The following is a 21,393-nucleotide window of genomic DNA, read 5'->3' as shown; positions in this document are numbered from 1 at the left end:
GCACAGGTAGGGCTCAACCTGTGCAGAGCACATGCCCTTTTTGCCCTTAAACTCCGAAGTGCCCTTTTTTTGGTGGTGTTTTTTTTTTTTTTTAATCACTGCTATTGGTCACCCTTTACGTCTGTCTTTCTGTTTTACCAAATGAAAGTTCTTAAAACGAGCTTGTGTAAATCTTATTCGATCCTCAAGCGGTCAATAAGCTGATAACTCCGCCCCCTCTCATTGAATCAACTGAAGTTCCACAGCAGCCGCACAGTAGACAACAGCTGAGCTGAACAAAGTTTTGCGAAGGGTAAATAAATATCTTGTTGTTTGAATAAGTACTACTAAACACTATGTCTATAAAGGCTCGTATTTTATTTATTTGATGTCTGACTGACTCACTGACTGAGACATGTGGGACGTCGCCTGAGAGAGAGGGCTAGCATTTGCCATCTAGTCATAGCCAATACATAGCCAACACTTAAATAGCCTGTGCAGATAGTGGCATTTCATCTTTTATAAAATGCTAATTTGGCCAAATGCATTTTACCACAGGAAAAACTGAGCGCTCCGTCTATATAGCTAAAAAAAACTAGTTTGTAACCTAGATGAAAATGTAATGTGATGCCCGCAACGGCAGGCGCCATCGCCGTTTTAATGACGGACAGAAAAAAAAATCACATTTGCACACATTAGCTGGTCAAAAACGATATATTGATAAGTAATACAACAACATATAATTTGTTTTTACCATCGGGAAATCATAACAGGTGCGCCCCCCGGTGTTTCGTACTGGAACTTACACAAAGCGACGAGTGATCCTCGTCACCTAACATATATTTCTAAGAAATTTCTTCTTTGATTTATGATTGCTAATACACTTAATTTATTAACATTTAGGCTAATCATGTTATGGTATACTCTCTGTATACTCTCTTTATAAAATGTTGTAAAACATGGTTTTACTACAGTAATGTAGTAGTAACTAAAAAAAAAAAAATTACAGAAGATCACTGAAATCTTTATATTTTATCATACAGAATGTAATTCGTGATTCATTCCAAGGCTTCATTTATTTGATCCAAAATACAGCAAAATCAGTAATATTGTGTAATATTTTTACAATTTTAAATAACTGTTTTCTATTTGAATATTTTAAAATGTAATTTATTTTTGTGATCAAAGCTGAATTTTCAGCATCATTACTCCAGTATACTCTTCAGTGTCACGTGATCCTTCAGAAATGCTTTTCACTGCAACTGTACTTTTCACACTATTTTTATTTATTTTTTCATTGCTGGCTTATTTTAGGGGAAAGTGTAGTGAATAAGAGACCTTCGAGAGACCAACATCCCTGGTCCACCACAGTATCAAATTTTTGCCAGATACAAGGCTCACAGAAGGTTGCTGTTGTATTAGGTTTAAAGAAGCCCTTAAAACCCTGTTTATCTATATTATCTAATATTATTATTATGGTTGTTATTAATCGTGAATAAATCTAAAGCTTTTGAGACTATTATTTTGTGTCATTGAATTTGTCATGAAGATGTGACCATTTCTTCCTTTTATGCAGGCTTACTAAATAATCTTGATATAAAAAAGGGGGTGGGGGGGTGCCCTTTTTCAGTTTCAGCACATGCCCCTCAAAAGGTCTGTGCACGGCCCTGAAAATTTGGTAGTTCTGTATGTTGTCTCAGGCTTAGCATCATCTGAGGGGTCAGCATCATCTCTTCTCATGTGTTCTGGATCCAGACTGGAGCTTGTGTATATCCTAGTTACCACGGGATGTAAATACCGTGGCAAAACAGAGAAACAAATAAAGAACATAATTAGTGTAACTGTTGTTCCAACCAAGTAAAATTAATTTGTTTAACTCATGCTAAAGTATAATAATGCACATTTGATCAGATATAACTGCTGTATTAGATTATGAGATGCATTATTTAAATGCTTGGCCAAAGAGATGTGATTTTAATCTAGATTTAAACAGACAGTGTGTCTGAACCCCAAACATTATATGAAAGGGTATTCCAGAGTTCGGGAGCCAAATGTGAAAAATCTCCTTTAGTGGACTTTGCTATCCTAGGAACCACCACAATTCCAGAGTTTTATGATATTAGGGATTAGGCACCGTGCCAGATATCCGGTATGCAGCATTTGGTTGCGGAAAAAAATGATCCTACATTTAGAAAAAATTATTATCACTTTCATGTCCATGAGTTCGCCCTTAAAATGGTAAGAGAGAATTCGCTTTCACTCTCAACCAAAATAGCATTACTAGCCAATCAGATTGTTTTGCTCTTATAAACACTAAATGCGCATAATAGTATCCAATTGCAGAGTCACAGCCCTGATGTATTGATAAGCGCGACAAAAAGCTGTGAGGCGAAATGGTTGAAGATGTCCATCTAGCGCATATTTACATAGAAAAGCTAATTATAAAGCCGCGGAACTTTGTAAACAGCTCAGCGTAATCTTGTCATCTCCATAAGAACGATATGACTGCCAGAACAAATTTACCGGGATTTTTGAAAAGGTCCTGTTCACACATGATCTATTAATGGTAACTTACTGGTAATTTACCAGTAAAGGCTGTATGTGTGAATGGGGCTAAACTCTGTATATTCCATGAAATTGAATTATCGTTCATCTGGAAAAACAGTGTGCATTATCTCACTAGATTCATAATGTAAATAATCTATAAACCTTTCCCAACAGAGGAGAATACATCAACTTATGGCTAAATATACCATGCATTGTACATCACGATTTCAAAATAAAAGTTTCTGCATGTGGCCAAATATAAAAATTTAATGGATTTAAACACTGTTTAATCAGGCTGTAATGTGAAATGTCATCTGCAGGTATTTGTTTTAATAGGGCTGGGTATTTAATGTGTTAATTAGATTAATTAATTATGGAGAAAAATAATGTGTTAAAATTAATGCAGTTCATGCACTTGCCCCGCCCCAGACCTATATGGATCATCTGCCATTTCATACAGTAGATTGATGACTAATATGAGGAAGGGCAACAACTTACTGCATGATGGAGCCTAGAGAATATCCTTAAAATTCAAGATATGTTTGAAATTTTGTCTCTTATTTACATTTACATTAGCCTGACTATGTCAGACTTCATACTTCCGCTCAATTTCGGTTCACTTCTGTACTCAGTCTGAGACAGCGAACTATCTCCCAGTTTTCCTCCGGCTCCAAAACGAAATGGTTTTGAAAGGTTTATATTTCTCAACTCAAATTATATTTATCAACTGTTACCAATCTGAACTGAGAAACTGGGGAGGCCAAAGTCCGACAAGGCGATAATTGTGATTGTGAACTGCTATGTTCACTCTGGTATTTCGCTCAATGGTTTTGTTTTCATAGCATACCTGTGTCTACAGAGGATGTTCAAGGCGTCGGAGCCGGCGAATAACACACGTTATAACCAAACGTTATGTAACCAATGATTTAAAACTTCAGACAAGCACAGCCGTACACCTGCAGGTACCACAGACTCTTACATTTGTTATGGTAACAAACATTGTAAATAGCTACCATTCATTTGTCAGTGTTTAATGTGCAAGTCCTATATGAAAAGCATTTTAGGGGGCCCACTGGCTTTAGGGGGCTCAAGGCGGTCACCTACCTTTGCATATTGAAAAAAGTCCGCCCCTGCCTGTACCTTGTTTATTAAAGATGCAGGACAACTACCAAGCAGTGCATTACAGTAGAGGTCATGAATGCATGAACTAGCTTTTCTGCATTAGAAACTGATAACATGTTTCGTAGATTGGCAATATTTTTAAGATGAAAAAATGCTGTTATTGTAATATGGAAAATAAGATCTTCAAAACACAAGTCACTGTCTAATATAACACCCAGATTTTCGACTGTAGAGGAAGTAACATTTAAAAGTAACATTCCCATAATGCTGGCAAAATAGTAAAAAAGAACCATTCCAATAATATTTTGTCTAATGTTTGCAACAACATTTTGAATGTTCAGAGTTAACAGAATTTAAGATTTACTGTTTTGTTATTTTTTGTTTTGTCCCTAACTTAATAGATACGTTAACACAACCTTCTTATCACAGATTTTTGTTTGCTGGGTACTTAAATTAAATGTAACTGTGATCTCCAGTATATCTCATGACCTATAAGAGCAACCATGAACAATGATAATGTTGTTCTTGACGTCAAATATGTAAATACTTTGCAATACTGTGGTAACTCTACACCCCCCTCAACTTTTCTCACTGCGAGGGGGCAGTCTGCCAATGGTATGGTGTTGTGTGGAGAGTTTGCAGATTACTGATGGTAATTTATGCAAATGAAATTTGTTTCAACAGATTAACTGTAGTAGCTCCACCTGTCGACTCAGTTTGAGACTCTTGCGGCCTGATGAAACGTTCCCTGCGCTGTGTGATTTCCAGAGCGCTGCTACACGCAGAAACCTTCACCTCTACGTTCCAACTCAAATTACATTTTAAAAATACCACCTGACATCTGTCCTCAGACATGGTATGGAATTGTAATGATCACCCACAATTCTCAGCTTTTTGTGAACTAAAATGATTTTTCGCATCTCACTGGTATTTTAAAAGTACTTACAAGATTGAAGGCTTCGAGCAAGGTTACCTGTTTTAATTACCTCTTGGCCGTCGTGTCCGGAGGGAAACAGGAAGTGAGATTTAAGTTGCAGGCTTGGGGTATGAAGCAGGTTAAAGTGAAAGCTCAAGCGGGGGTCAGACCACAGGTGACAGATACTAAATCTAGCCAAGCCGCAAGCGCTCATATGCAGTCTCTGACCCTTAATCTGCAGGTTAACAGCTGCCTCTGTGCCACCGTGTGTCACTCTGTCACTGGCTCAGTTCACGTTTGCATGTGTGTGTTTGCAGATCTCGGGGCGTTCAGCGGTCGGACAAGAGGAGCTGTTTCAGTGAGGGAAGGCCAGGGGGTTGTGCTAATGTGTGCCCCTCCTCCTCATTCACCAGGTGGGTACTCTAATTCTGCTCTGTCACCATCTCTATACCCTGTTGAGAAGAGCAGCATAAAGGTCACCACCATGTGTTTTTTTTTTTTTTTTAGATGCATTTGAAAATGAATATTATGTGCAAGAATCTTATAAGATGGATATTACAAGTCATATAGATTTATCAGCTATGCCAGTACTAGATTTGTTCTGCTGTATTTCAGACAGTGTAGGTTCCATACTATGAATCATCACAGCTCATATCATGTTGCTGTTTAAGCTGAGAAGTTGAAATCTGGCTTGCATTTTCTTTGGCATTTTCTTTGGTGCTTATCTTAAATCCTATATAACTCCTATCCACAAAAAAAAAAAAAAAAAAAAAAAAAAAAAAAATAGACAACAGAAGCCAGTAATTCCAATTGTGAATGCCATAATGAGGAGATGTGGTATATGTCTGCTAGGTATGGACAAGTGACTGTATAACAAATTTTGTGACAATTTAACACAAGGTTGTGTTTTAATTGGAAAATTTATATTTTTAAATGTTTTCATCTAAATTACTTTTTTCAAGTGTTTTAAATGAAACGTGAAATATAAACAGCCATTCACAAATCACACTACCATTTAAAATGGAAAGGGGGAATAAGATTTGTATCCAGCATGAACACATTCAATTAATCAAAAGTGAGAGTAATTGCATTATATTTCAAATTTTTAACATTCTATTCATTAAAGACTCCACACAAATATTAAGCTCCTTTCATCATTGATTATTTATTTATTTATTTATTTATCATCAAATTAGAATATTCAAATGTTTTCTAAATGGTCATGTGACACTGAAGGCTAGAGTAAAGGCTGCTGGAAATTCAGCTTTGCCATTATATTCATAAATGATCTTTTTCAATATATCAAACTCAAAAACATATACATATGACTACTGCTTGTCATGGCTGACACATGTTTATTTTTATTGAATTTAATTTTATCTTAATTAGGAGCAACAAGACATTTTGTCACCCACTTGGCTTCTGTTTTTGTTGTGCTGTTAGATTACATCTTTTTGGTCCAAAATTATTCTTCACAAAATTTGTGTATTGTAATTTGTATATTATATAATTAGGTCCGGGACTAGATTAAAAAAAATTAATCTAGTTAATTAGAGGCTTTGTAATTAATTAATCGAAATTAATCGCATTTTAATCACATATAAATATTTGATCTGAGAACAGTGAGAAGTAATTTTTTTCACATGGATTTATAGTATACCATTGAATAATGACTGAATACATAAGCTTAAGCAACAAAATATTGTTTATTTTTGTTCAACCAAGTCTAGCAGACCAGTGCAATTTTTGCCATTAAGTGTAGCAATAGCATATTTAGAAACAATTTAGAAATAGTACATTACAGAAATTCAGGAAGCTTATACTGTAGGTGCTGGAACCTTCTGTAAAGTGTTTTTTAAAGGGGGGGGGGGGGTGAAATGTTTTCGTTTTCACTCAATATCCTGTTAATCTTGAGTACCTATAGAGTAGTACTGCATCCTTCATAACACCAAAAAGTCTTTAGTTTTATTATATTCATAAGAGAAAGATAGTCTGTACCGATTTTTCCCGGAAAAACACGAGCGCCTGGAGGCGTGACGTGTGGGCGGAGCTAAATAATCACGAGTGCGAGTAAGCTTTTGCGTTGAGAGCGTTTGGAAGCTGTGACACAGATCCAGAGGCTGAAATTTAACAAGAGCAGCATCAGCAACAACATCTCTATGTGGTATGTACTGAAACTGTATATATTTGCTTAGCAGTTTTGGAAAATGACTAAGTTCCACTTTGTCGTCTTTTTTTTTTTTTTTTTTTTTTAAGCTGTACATGTGGAAAGTGCAGTTTGATGACAACATCGCATGTTGTTTACTTGATGTGCTTACACGCCTATAGCCAAGTTAACAACACAGAGATATTTGAAGCAGTTTTACTCACCGCCTGCGGTTCCAACACACGATCGTGACCCTTTTTCGTTGGGACTGCATTATCCTTAAGAAATAAACGATGTGCAAATCCGGCGTCAAACTGGGCCTTGTTTGTAAAACCAGCATCTTCGAAATGCAGGGAACAAACAAAAACACTTGCACAACTCCGTTGATGCTCTGTAAAAATAAACTCCATCCACTGGTCCCTTAATGCTGTTTTTTTTTGGTAATCTGTGCAGGGTTGTCTTGCCCTGGCAACCAAAAACACACTCCTTTTGTGACAGTCTCGCTTTGATCAGTGAACGTCTGTTGTGTTCTCAGTGGCAGTGCTCTGCTATATGGGAGCGCGCTCTTCCGGCAGAAGTGCCCTTAGGACCCATATAAGGAAATTCCGCTCCATCTAACGTCACAAAGACCCATACTCGATGGGAATCCAACTCTTTAACAGTGTAAAAAACTCAGTATGCATGAAATAGCATTTCACACCCCCCCCCCCCCTTAAGTAAAACACAATACTGTCAATTACATTCAGAACATTAGAAACACTGACTATTAGAAAACATCTCTCTGTTGCTTCAGAGGCCATAACATACTAAGTCCAACTCTCAATAACCTTGGCCAAAACAATAAAGAGTTCAGCATAAACTGAAAGGTACCGCGGTGCAAAAATAAGTTATTAAAAAATTTTTTTTCTGTAATTAATTAATCTTAGTTAACGCGCTATTTTTTGTGTAATTAATTAATCTCAATTAACGTGTTAAAGTCCCGGCCCTATATATAATATAAAATTTGTATATTTTATAATATAAAATGTGTATATTGCACATCAAATAGTATTGTTTAGGTTTTTAAAATATTGCCTACACAGAGACAAAATACTTGTAACTGGAACCAGTGTTAGAGTTAAGTTTAAGCTAGATCAGCATAAACCATCTTGGACTCTTGCTGATCTAAACTAGTCTTTTAAGTATGTTAATCTCACTTTTCTCTTTTCAATCATTTTTTCAAACTCTGCTTGTCTTTCTCCAGTCCGTGTAATTGCAGGTTAAATTACAGTAACTCAGATGCAATGAGACAAAGGAATTGAAAGAGAAGGATACAGACAGGGCAGTTGAACAAGTACTATCAGATGAAAGGCTTGTGGTGAGATGGCCATTTTTAGAACATTTAGTGCTCCCAGAGACCCAGAGTAACCTCATCCAGCTTCCTCTCTTCCTGTCTGCTAAATCCTTTAACAAAGAATACTGTTTAAAGAGATACTTCACCTTAAAAACAATTATTTTTCACTTTTAGCTTAAAGTACAGAATTTACTTTATTTTCATAAATAAATGCTTCATGGTGGCGGCACGTCCACACGCAGCGGCTTCTCTCTCTCCCTTCAGAATGGTGTTTTCGTGTTTTTTGTCCTGTGAGTCACAGTTTTTTTTGTACGTCTTCATCTCGTCTACCTGTCTTTAAGCACGCATACAGTCGTGAGTTTCTGCTCGATGTTGGCAGAACCACTTTTTTAGAGTTCGGGGATTTCGGTCTGCTCCGGAGGCCTTCACCATCACCGACCCCCACTGCTGCATCTCGCCCACAGCAGAGGTGCTACAAGAGGAGTGAGATGAAGCAGAAGAGGAGTAAACATGGGGGTATCCGGGCTAGGCTAATGCCTAACCCACACATGCCAGCTATCCCCACCATTGTACTGGTTAATGTTTGCTCTTTGGACAATAAACTGGACCACATCCGATTACTACACCTCAACTCAGAGGACTGTAAGAGTTGTTTTTGTGTTCACAGAAACATGGCTTAGCAATAGCGTTCCAGACTGGACTATTCAGCTCGATCAGCTGGCATGCTATCGAGAAGACAGAGTCCTCTCCGCGGGATGTAAATCACGCTGCGGCTTTGTGTTTGCATCAATGATGCGTGGTGCCATGATGCTGTTGTGGTCTGCAAACACTGCTCACCCCTGATGGAGTTTATGATTATTAAGTGCTGGCCATTCTATCTGCCGAGGGAATAATCAGTCATACTGCTCGTTGCCGTTTACATTCCTCCTAGCTCCAACAGCAACAAAAGGAGTGAGGCACTGGATGATCTGTACCAGCACATCATTGAGCAGCAGACAGGCCACACTGATGCTTTTCTCATCTTAGCAGGGGATTTTTTAACCATGCAGACTTAAACAGTGTGTTCCCAAAATACACCAACACATTAACTTTCAAACACGAGGTAAAAGCATTTTGGATTTTGTTTACACTACACAGAAAGGAGCTTACAAGCACAAAACAGCACCACTGCACAGAAGACTCCACCTCGTCCCGGCGACCAGGTGATGATGCTGTTATCCTCAGCAGGATAAATGCATGCAAAGCTCCGGGTCCTGACAACATCCCTGGGCATGAGAGACTGTGAAGTGGAACTCACTGTTGTCTTCACAGACATTGTCATCTTGCTTTGTCATGCTGTTGTTCCCACATGCTTTAAAGCTACCACCATCATTCCAGTCCTGAAGAAGCCGTCTCCAACTTGCTTCAATGACTACCGTCCAGTTGCACTTAAATTAAGAGTAAACTAGTTGGTTAGCATTGGTAAAACCATCACATCACACAATCTCGTCCTATTTAATCCAAGCTATTAAAGTGGTCTGATGTTACCTTAAAAAGGTTTGGTAACTTGACTCTTGTGCCTTACCAAACATCATTGGACCCTGTCCAGATGTGAGATTGCAAACAGAAGGAAGTCATTATTGCACCATTCAAGCATGAGCGTGACCATTACTGTTTACACCATGATAAGGAGCCGAGAGAGTGTGCTTCAGCGGTATTAGCATAGGTCTAAATTCACCAAATACTTCATTCTGAGCTAAATAAATCCCAGGCCTGTGCTGACACAGTTTCGGCTTAGTTCTTATCTCCTCTCACCCTTCACCATTATCAGATAGCTTTATGTTTGGTGGATATCATCGGCAGTTCAGCCAAGCTCTCCTTAGCATGTGTAAGCAGATAATCATAATGCCATTACTATTTAACTCTCAAATATAAAGTGTAATTGATTTCTGTTGTCCTACGCCGGGTGAACTTTAAGAAGCATCACTGTTTGATGCATCCATCCAAGCCCAGTATCAGAGTGCTGTTGGTTCTCTTCAGGACAGTAGCGATGACTAACATAAAAGGACTTTTTGTGATTTGCATCATAACTGACTGGGCTTCCTGTTCCATATGAGAAATTACGTTCCTTGTGTGTCAACCCATCCGTCTCCAACTGGTCGATGCAGTGTTTCCAGACAAGCATCAGCATCAAGGCTCAAATTTACTGGATCATTGGAAATGAAAAGAAACCTCACTCAGACAATTATTTTAATGCACACACAGACGGCATGAGGGAGAGCTTTAATGGCCTGTCTCAAATCTCAGTTGTCCTCTAATGGAAAAGGATGAGATCCCTATTATATATATATATACGGTATATGTATATATTGGATTTAGTTTATAGATAAACAAGGGGGGGGGGGTGACTGTGTGACACATAACGTATATATTCCATCATTTTTTCATATAGTAGAGTTTCAGTTCATTTTTGTGACAGCCTTCATTTGTTCAAAGAAAAGAAACTCAAATGGCAGAAAGCACAATGAAATTAAAAGTGTTTAAAGTTGATTCTGCTGGTATAAGGAAAGAGCTGAAGTTATCGCGCGCACACACACACAAACAAAACACATCATTTCCAGCCTTGCTAACTTGACAGTGCAGTTGGTACTTTATCAAAATAAAATACAGTGAACAAAACATCAGCGTGCCCCCCTATGTGTCACCATTGGAACGCGACTGAAACACAAAGCCTATAACATAATAAATAATAGTTTAACATTCAGATACGTAATATCACAAATACTGTATGTGGATTCGTGCCGAATGAGAAAGGTCCATTTCGCAGACAGTTGAGTGCACAAGCCTTTAAAGTGCACTCTTTGTCAGTCTGTGAGAGATGCATCCAGCATCAGCACATGGTCACTGTCTAGTGAGCTTTGTTTTCAAGTGTGCAACTCATGGCATTCACTGTTCTTCTGCTGACAGCTGGTTATCAAACAGTGTTGCATTGCAAGTATTCGTTGTAAGGTCTCATGCGCCAAACCGAGATTCCCATACCGCCATGGTTTGGTATGAATACATGTATCATTCCACCCCTAATGTATAAAGAAATTATGGTTTATTTGTATGCTTTTTGTCTCTTATGCTTAGCAAGTCTGTTTTTTTTTTTTTTAGAAAGTACAGTAAAAACAGTATTACTGTGAAATGATATTACAAATTAAAATACATTTTTTTTTCTATTTTCTCTATTAACTATCTTTTTAGCATATATTTTACAATCCAATGTATTACTTAATGTAGCATTTTACAAGTTGCAATCAAACTAAGGGACTGAGGAGCGAGCAACCAATTTACCAGAGACAAGGCTGTATTTAGTCTATTGATTTTCTGCAATTGTTTGACTAGCGTGGAAAGCTGATGTGAAGAAAATTAACATCATTCATTGGGTACGAGGTCACAGAATGATTTGTCTTTAAATGTCAATACTGATTTCCCATCAGGCTCAGAGCTGCCAACCTTCTTAGGGGCACCAGGCTTTAAGAATCTGATGAGATCAACAAATAAGCGAAGACTTAGCAATAGCAAGCAGTTTATTGTGAACTATTTTGTAAATGTTATATGCTGTATCAGATATTTGTTCTGAATATGTTCCTTGTGATCTTAAAAAACCTTTCCTGTAGAATGGTTCTGCTTAAATGCTTGACAGTAGTTTTGTAGATATGTGTATATGAATTTGTTTACCAAACAAAAAATTAAACATTAATAAATTTAAACAAGTAAGTGATTAAGTATGTGCATGAATTAGAACCGGCAGTGAACAAAAGCAGACAATAAGCATGCAGCTTTATTTTTATTATTTAAACATTTTATTTTTTTTTATTTTTTTATTTTTTTTTGCATTAACACATTGCCTGAAAGTCCTGTACGAACATCATTCAGTTATGAGCTGGAACTATTAAATGTTTGCTTGGAGGATTAACAGTCCTTTGGATTTGATACGTGTGGAATAGGAAGAACTGCAGGGAAATTATTTTAGGACTCGTACGGCTTTGAGGTTAATTTGTCTTTCATTTGCCTGAATTGCTCGTAGGAGGTTTCATCCACATTAATATGGGAAGATGACTTTAAAACTGAAAGTAATTGAAAATAATTTGAAATCACTGAGATGTAAACAGGATATTACTCTCAATACGATCACTGTTGCTTTACCACTCAAAGTGTGGAGGAGGCGTTATTGGTTCCTGACCTTGATGAAAGCATGGAGCGCTGACGTTACACTAAAAATAAAAATGTCTGAGTACTCTTATCTTTGCTCCATTTAATGCTGTTTTAATTTCTATCCAACAGTTCGTGGTTGGTAATTGTATGAATGATGTGTTGTGCGATTTTGGCTTGAATAAAATTAACACACAGGGTGATTTCTTTTTTTATTTATTTATTTTTTTTACTGACACATTCCGGTGAACACAGGAAGTGTAAAACAAAATAAAAGCACAAATGATGTTCATCATGCATGTAACACTGCTCTTTCTGTGTATTTAATCATTCTCATTCTGCCACAGAGAATAACGGGAAATGTAGTTTAGCCACACAAGCCTGTTACCTTATAAACAGGCCAAATGAATTATATATTCTGCCAAGCCTGATCACTTTTCATCACTAACAGTACACATTGGGCTCAAGCTGAATTTATCGTTACACTGACAGAGAACCTTGCCAGAACATTAGCCAGTGTTCTGAGAACTTTTCTTGATAACAGGGAACCTGTTTAAGGTCTACTGACAAGCAACCAATACTGCATACTTCAGAAATAGAGCACTACTGTACTATTCCAGTCAAAGTCATCATGAATTTGCATTCCATTCCGATTCAGTTCCTCTTGGATGATAACTTCACCTTTTCTCAGTTGCAGACAGTCGTAACTCTTTGTGCAAACCTAGTTCATGGATTTCAAAAAGAGCCTGGGGTACTTACACTTACACTGAGCCTCAGGTACTTACATTGTTTGACGCTTTATGAGGACGCCTTTCATGAAAGTCCTTTTGAATTTTATTTATGAGATAAATATTCATTGTTTACTCAGGTGACATTAGCCCTTGTGCATGAAAAATTGAACTGGAATCTCTTTAAAGAGTGGCAATCCTTCAGTGATTAATCAACAGGAGCGTGGCACCTGTATTTACTATGCAAAAGAAATCAATGGTCTGTGAAATTCATACTTTAATTATTTGGTGAATAAATTGGTCCTGGGAAATTCATTTGGACCGTGAGGAAGTTTGTCTCCCTCCCTTTCTTTTCTCCTTTTCTGCTGTAAGAAAGTCTGTGTGACTACGATATAGTCGACATAAGGCAAACAGCGTGAGATCAGAGTAGTAATCCGCTCTCTCATATCTCCTGGATTTATATGCTATAATATGACTGCTTCAGAGTTACAGAAAAACACACATAATTTTGTTCTGTTGACAGCCTGTCTTTTGTCATTTGGTTCCCAGCTCAGTGTGACATGATAAAGAATACTTCATTCCTCTGCATATCTGTACAGAATAAGAAATGTGCCCGAGAACTCAGAAGTGACAGTAATGATTGATTATGAAAACTTTTTTTTTTTCTTTCAACTTCAGAACTACAATTTTTTATATTGTGATTGGATATGGATACATGTTGGGTGGCTTGCGGTCAAATTATGTAAATGTAATGAAACAGAAAGCAAGGTCTTTAGGAATGTTCAAAAGTTCCTAGTCAATTCATAGAAGCCATAAAGTACAAGTCTGAGACCATATTTTCTCTGAAAAGTTGAAACCATGGTATTTGAATTCAGCCAAAGCTCCTGAAAATATGGTCTTGGACTTGCTTTGAGATGGACTTGGGTCCGAACAAAAATGAACATGGAAGAGATGTGATTTATTGTTTTCTGCTTTATTCTGTGGGGCCTGGTCTGGACACAGGGATTACTTAGCTCATTCTAATGCAGTTCGGTACAGTATTCAAACAGGAAGTACATTTTTATAACATGCAGGTTAAGATTGCCCTGAACCCTGTAGTAGAGAGCAGTGAATTAATCCATATCACCCACACCAGTGGTTCTCAAACCTGTCCTGGAGTACCCCCAGCCCTCCCTCATCCATCACACCTGATTCAACTCATCAGATCATTAGTGGAGACTGCATATATAGGAAAACATACAAAATGTGCATTGCTGGGGGTACTTTATGGAGAGGTTTGAGAACCACTGACCTACACATCAGATCCCAGATTCCCCTTCCTATGAGCCCTCGCTCTGACAAGGTCAGCATGCTACAATGTAGATTAAGACTGGGGTTTCCTTTGGGACATGTGTGTTGTTCTCGCAGCTCATCCGCTTGCTCTCCTTCTGCCCCGGCAGAGATCATCTACAGCTGGGTGTTCAATGAGCTTCCCTCATTTGTGGCGGAGGACAGCCGGCGATTTATCTCGCAGGAAACTGGAAATCTGTACATCTCCAAGGTGCAGCCCTCGGACGTGGGCAGCTACGTGTGCCAAGTGAAGAACACTGTGACGAACGCCAGGGTCCTGAGCCCACCAACGCCTCTGACTCTTAAAACAGATGGTGAGATATTACACACACACACACACATAAACCCCCATCACCTGCACAGCAGATCTTGGCTGGATGCCAAGCTTCTCTCTTTGAGAACCAAATTGATGAATCAATACCATGACATGAAGTCTCTTAGCTAATATATTAAATTGAGACATTCTTTTTAGGATTATAGCTAATGTCTTAAAAAAAAAGTATACTGTAGCTTCAGCTGGCACAAGGGGTGATATAAATAAAAATGTAGGTCACTGTACTTTAAACATTTTGTCAGATAGCAATATATATAATGACATGCACATTTTTACCATTCACTTACCTGATACTTGGTATTAAAATCTGACGTTACGCAATGATGTATGGTTTGTTTAGGTGAGATATTATTATTTTATAATTTTCATTTATTTTCTTTAATTTATGATTATTATGATTATTATGATTATTATTTGTTCATTGAATCTAAGAGATTTCTCTAAGAAAAATTTTAAACAAGTTTTAGTTGAATAGACTTTCACTGGAGGGACAGAAACCTCTCATATGTCATTCAAAATATGTTAATTTGTGTTGATCGGAAGTATTGTGGGTCTGAAATGACCTGAGGATGAGTAATTGTAAGAATTTTATGGCAGACTAGCAACTAAGGGGGCGGAGCTTAGCTGGCTGATCATTAAGTGATTGGAACGCCGATTCCCCACCATGCAGCTGTGTTTCCCCTAACTCTAATGGAAATTGTGCTCAAATTTAAAATAACAATTATCATCAAAATGACAGTTTATGCTTTTGAATGCCATATTTGCCATCCTTTTCTCATATAGCAATACCCATACAGAGAGCTTTCTAAATATGCTAAATGTGTTAAGGTGCATGACAGCTGGACTTTTTTTTGAAACTCTGAATCCCAATCCAGGATAAAGTCCATCAATATCTTAGAAGGCTAGAAATAATGGATGTGACTGCAAATCAGACTTGAAAGGAAATGTAGCAGTTTTTCAGCAGTGTGACAAGCAGGTCAGTTGTCTATATTAGTGCTTGTATGCCATGGGAGCCTATTTAATGAGACGTCTGACTTATGTATGTAGTTTATATGCCTCATTCTGTCTTCTTTTTTCTAGCAGCACGAGAGGGCTTTAGGGCCAAAGCGAAAGTGTCATGAATTCCAAAGCATCCACATGAAAACAGAAAGCATGAGGTGCTTTATCTTTTGCTTTAGAGCAGTTTTGCCATAGACAATGCGCTGTCGTGGAACTGGCCATCGGGGAAATCATTTTCCAGCATAAAATTAACCGAATCAATGGTCCTCTTCCAGAATGGGCCCTAGCTTCTTTAATAGCAGATTCCCTTGAGCCAAGTGCAGGAGCCAAACACTCAGCTGCCACTTCAGGCATTTTTCCATACTTCACAGACACGCACGCATAACCTTCCACCGGTACACATCAATGTACGGAATCCCAGATCAGCCAGGCTAAAAGGACTACAGTGCCCTAAAAGCTTGTTTTTGCCTACGTTGCTTATTGTTGCACGTCCTTTGTGAGGGCACCACGTCCCTTTCGGCATGCTCTTCAGCATTTGCATAACCTTGTTGTTGAGAAACACTCCGCAGAGACATGCATGCATCCAAGAGCATTAGCATACTAAACTGGATTTGCGCCTCTCGTTAGCACCAATTGCAAATGCAAGTAGCGTCGCGTTCTCTGGTCACATTTGGAAGTTAACAAAAGAGTAGAGACTGAAGGCTGGAGAGAAAAAGAAAAGTCCAGAGGGTTGTCTCAGAGCCACAGGTGGCAGAGTCAGGAAGAATTACTGTGTTGCAGATGCATTTGCAAGTAACTATATAGTTGGGGTCTCATGCAGAATGAGCGCCAGTTCAGCGAGAGGTTAGTCACCCGAAACACAAGCATGGCTGATGGGAATCTTTATCCATTCCGCGCATGACGTCCACATTGTTTGCTTGGCAAACACTTTGTGGGAAGTGTCATGAATTCGGCAGCTAAATGCATCAGCGGGCTGGGACTAGAAGCTTGAAAATGATTTTGCAACTCCTGGCCAAGCTCAAGTTCAGCTATTCTTCCAGCGCTCTCAAAGTGCACCAATCTACTGCCCGCAATTTATGATTTCTGCTGAGACATGATGATAATTAACTGCACGAGATGCTCCGCACCGGAATGCGCAGGTGAAGCGTTTCACCTATGTCCTTCTCTTGGCTAAGACACTCTTAATCAAAGCTGCTCAACTGCTTCTGCGCTTGGCTGCACCTGCAGGGCAAGTCATGCATCTTCCCCGCCCGCTCCCTTCTGGAAAAACAGCAAAGGCAGCGGAGGCCTTCTGTACTTATGTGATGAATCGCACCTTAATAGATGCGACTTGGATGAAACAATAACTCTCACAGAGCTGGAGCGCTCACAAAACACTTGGTGGTGCTGGGATTGTTCGTCCTTCCCATTTGGCCTTGGACATTGAAGGGGCAGCATGTTTAAGTGGAGGGTCAAACATTTCTAAGGCCTTTATCAGTGTTGTTCATTTATAGGAGAGACGATATCAGTGTCCTTGGATTCAAAGAGTGAAAGTGCAGTGGCTTCACTTATTGAGCTACAAATATTGGGTCAGTGTTTCAAATAACATTTCAGATGTCACTAAGGGTCATAAAAAATGCATACTGATATCATTGATGTCTCATTTTCTAATAATATCACTGTTACATGCTTTTCTAATCACAAAATGAGAAACCTTAGAGTCTGAAAAAAAAAGGTCTGATTGTGCTGTGCAAAACCCCCAGTTTTCATTTTTAATATGTCTACTATTTCTACTTCATGCCCACAGAATGTCCAATCCAAGAAATTCAGAGTTTGTCGTAAAACTGAACAGGTGTGCCACCTAAACATGCAGCATTTCCACATCTTATTCTCTAACCAACCAAAGTCAGGCTCGATCACTTATACTGCAAAAAGGCTACTAAAGGTACTTGGGAAGTCACTTGAGAAAAAGTCACTTGATAAATTACGATGACTGCTAAAATGATAACCAAGGCAACATTTTAGAATGTTTGGTGGCAGCTAATTTTGTTTATGCTTGTATAGCCTTAAAAAATACTTCTAATAAGTAGACACTGCATAATTAAATAAACTTATGAATGAGTCATGGCAAGTACTTCTGTTTCTATGCTTTTTCTACCACCTTAAATGATCAGTCAGTAGCATCTAGTTGTTTATTGGGGTCTGTACACATTATGTGGATGTAATATAAATGTGGCTGTCTCTAGCTGAATTTTCCAAGAGGTAATTTAGTTTTAGAAAGCATTTGTCACTCTTGTTGTAGTGGGGTGCCAGGATTATTCGTTATTTTTATTTTTTTATTTTTTTTATAAAACCAGTCATTATTGTCGTTCAGCGCAAACACAGCCTTAGCATAATAAAAAATAGCTGCCCACTGCTCCGGGTGTGTGTTCACGGTGTGTGTTAGTGTGTGTGTGTGTGTTCCCTACTCACTGCTGTGTGTGTGCATTTGGATGGGTTTAATGCATTGCACCGATTCCAAGATTGGGTTACATGTAACAAGTATGGGTTACCATACTTGCCAAATGTCATGACTTTTACTTTTTCATTTTACTTATTAAATAATATGTAAAATAATGTTCTTAGTCTTTCCTTCCTATGACTGGAATCCCTAAAAACAAGACCGAAATCCACCGTTACTCTTATTTGCAGGCTGTTCAGTCAAGTTCAGATTACGGAGATAAATATTAACAGGATATTAACAGGATTTAATTAGTGGTCAACCAATATACAGTATTGTTCAAAATAATAGCAGTACAATGTGTCTAACCAGAATAATCAAGGTTTTTCGTATATTTTTTTATTGCTACGTGGCAAACAAGTTACCAGTAGGTTCAGTAGATTGTCAGAAAACAAATGAGACCCAGCATTCATGATATGCACGCTCTTAAGGCTGTGCAATTGGGCAATTAGTTGAATTAGTTGAAAGGGGTGTGTTCAAAAAAATAGCAGTGTGGCATTCAATCACTGAGGTCATCAATTTTGTGAAGAAACAGGTGTGAATCAGGTGGCCCCTATTTAAGGATGAAGCCAACACTTGTTGAACATGCATTTGAAAGCTGAGGAAAATGGGTCGTTCAAGACATTGTTCAGAAGAACAGCGTACTTTGATTAAAAAGTTGATTAGAGAGGGGAAAATCTATAAAGAGGTGCAAAAAATGATAGGCTGTTCAGCTAAAATGATCTCCAATGCCTTAAAATGGAGAGCAAAACCAGAGAGACGTGGAAGAAAACGGAAGACAACCATCAAAATGGATAGAAGAATAACCAGAATGGCAAAGGCTCAGCCAATGATCACCTCCAGGATGATCAAAGACAGTCTGGAGTTACCTGTAAGTACTGTGACAGTTAGAAGACGTCTGTGTGAAGCTAATCTATTTTCAAGAATCCCCCGCAAAGTCCCTCTGTTAAAAAAAAGGCATGTGCAGAAGAGGTTACAATTTGCCAAAGAACACATCAACTGGCCTAAAGAGAAATGGAGGAACATTTTGTGGACTGATGAGAGTAAAATTGTTCTTTTTGGGTCCAAGGGCCACAGGCAGTTTGTGAGACGACCCCCAAACTCTGAATTCAAGCCACAGTACACAGTGAAGACAGTGAAGCATGGAGGTGCAAGCATCATGATATGGGCATGTTTCTCCTACTATGGTGTTGGGCCTATTTATCGCATACCAGGGATCATGGATCAGTTTGCATATGTTAAAATACTTGAAGAGGTCATGTTGCCCTATGCTGAAGAGGACATGCCCTTGAAATGGTTGTTTCAACAAGACAATGACCCAAAACACACTAGTAAACGGGCAAAGTCTTGGTTCCAAACCAACAAAATTAATGTTATGGAGTGGCCAGCCCAATCTCCAGACCTTAATCCAATTGAGAACTTGTGGGGTGATATCAAAAATGCTGTTTCTGAAGCAAAACCAAGAAATGTGAATGAATTGTGGAATGTTGTTAAAGAATCATGGAGTGGAATAACAGCTGAGAGGTGCCACAAGTTGGTTGACTCCATGCCACACAGATGTCAAGCAGTTTTAAAAAACTGTGGTCATACAACTAAATATTAGTTTAGTGATTCACAGGATTGCTAAATCCCAGAAAAAAAAATGTTTGTACAAAATAGTTTTGAGTTTGTACAGTCAAAGGTAGACACTGCTATTTTTTTGAACACACCCCTTTCAACTAATTGCCCAATTGCACAGCCTTAAGAGCGTGCATATCATGAATGCTGGGTCTTGTTTGTTTTCTGACAATCTACTGAACCTACTGGTAACTTGTTTGCCACGTAGCAATAAAAAATATACTAAAAACCTTGATTATTCTGGTTAGTCACATTGTACTGCTATTATTTTGAACAATACTGTATGGCCAAGGCTGATATTTGTAATTTTTTAAATATCAGCATTGGCCAATAAGTTTTTCTGCTTGACCGATGTGTTTGTGTTTGTCGACACATATGATGTCATGATAAACATGTATTGGGCCTTCAGGAGTACCTTTACAAAAAGGTCTTGTGAGTTATGCCTCAGTGATGTGTTCAGATACTGAGTGGAAATGTGCTAAGCATGTATAAAAATGCTCCAATAGGTGCACTGTAGACTAAACAATGGATCGTAACATGACACATCTCCTAATTGTGATTTTTATAGGAAGTGAAATGGTGCTGTGATGATGCACTGCATCACATGATCACACATTAAACATTCTGACGATTGAGTGGTAGGCTTTCTTTAGTTACGGATGACGTGGACCTTGACAGTCATTTGTTTCATGTCTTCAAGGAGAAGTTCACCCGAAAATGCACATTTGGCCATCATTTACTCACCCCTTATGTTGAACTAAACCCATGTGACTTTCTTTTGAGTAAATCAAAAGTTTAGCAGAATGTTCACATTTTTCTTATCCATACAATAAAATGCAGATTTGTTTAGTATATTTTAGCTTTGCAGAAACTATTGCATGACTTTAGATGACCTAAATATAATATGATAATATAAATATAGTGCAAAATTACTTTGATAACTTGGTAACCCACCATTCATTTTGAATGTGAGAAAAATAGCAGTACAAATTCAACTGTTAGTGAAAATGTAAAAAATAAAATGTGCATCTTGATTTTCTCATGTTTGCTTTCAATTTGCACTTTTGGTTTGGTTTAGTCATTAGAAAATAGACGTGAAGCCCAGCATTGGGATAATGGATTTTTTCATTAGCAGTTGGATGTAAAAGCTTTAAACATCTGTTGGATGCCCAGACTTTCAGATGATTGTTCTGTAATGCACAACAAAAGAAAAGGACAATTACGTTGCACAAAACTACCCCATTCCATGTTAATAAATGGATTAAATTGATTTGAAAGTTGGCATCGCAACACAAAAAGGGCTCATGTATTGGTTTCAGCACAGCTGGCCTAGAATGCTGTCATATCAATGTGAGCACTTCTAGATGCTAAATAGGATGCACAGAAAATGTATTGCAGTGTAAACCAATATAATATAGCAAATTCATTATGCACATGGGATTGCTGTGGAATCATAAATCATAAATGTAACAAGTATGGGGATTGAGATTGAAATTGAAAAGTTGGACTACTATCATAAAATAGGCTATAAATGTATGTGCTGTAGGCAAGGGGTCAGATTTAGTTTAAATAGTTAGTCCCTGCCAGACTGGTTCAGTAGATGCCATGCCTACAGCAGTCTGTAGAAAAAAAAATCATATTTTAACCATTGATAACCATTCAAAAGCAGCTTTGTTAAATCTCTGATA

The 21,393-nt window shown here is 38.1% G+C and overlaps 1 protein-coding gene across 4 annotated transcripts in view; it reads left to right on the top strand.

The window, feature by feature from the left end:
- The window catches only part of LOC113061786 (contactin-5), a 265,848-nt gene that overhangs the window by 174,961 nt on the left and 69,494 nt on the right, over nt 1-21,393 (top strand). For all 4 annotated transcript variants that reach the window (XM_026231223.1, XM_026231222.1, XM_026231224.1 and 1 more), the window contains 2 exons: nt 4,882-4,977; nt 14,387-14,590. In XM_026231223.1, coding sequence (XP_026087008.1) covers nt 4,882-4,977; nt 14,387-14,590 — 300 coding nt within the window. The remainder of the gene's footprint in view (nt 1-4,881; nt 4,978-14,386; nt 14,591-21,393) is intronic.

Source organism: Carassius auratus, chromosome 43 (genome assembly GCF_003368295.1).
Source record: "Carassius auratus strain Wakin chromosome 43, ASM336829v1, whole genome shotgun sequence".
Taxonomy (NCBI): domain Eukaryota; kingdom Metazoa; phylum Chordata; class Actinopteri; order Cypriniformes; family Cyprinidae; genus Carassius; species Carassius auratus.
The sequence above is the reverse complement of the archived record's forward strand: the minus strand, read 5'-3'. Positions and strand labels throughout refer to the sequence as shown.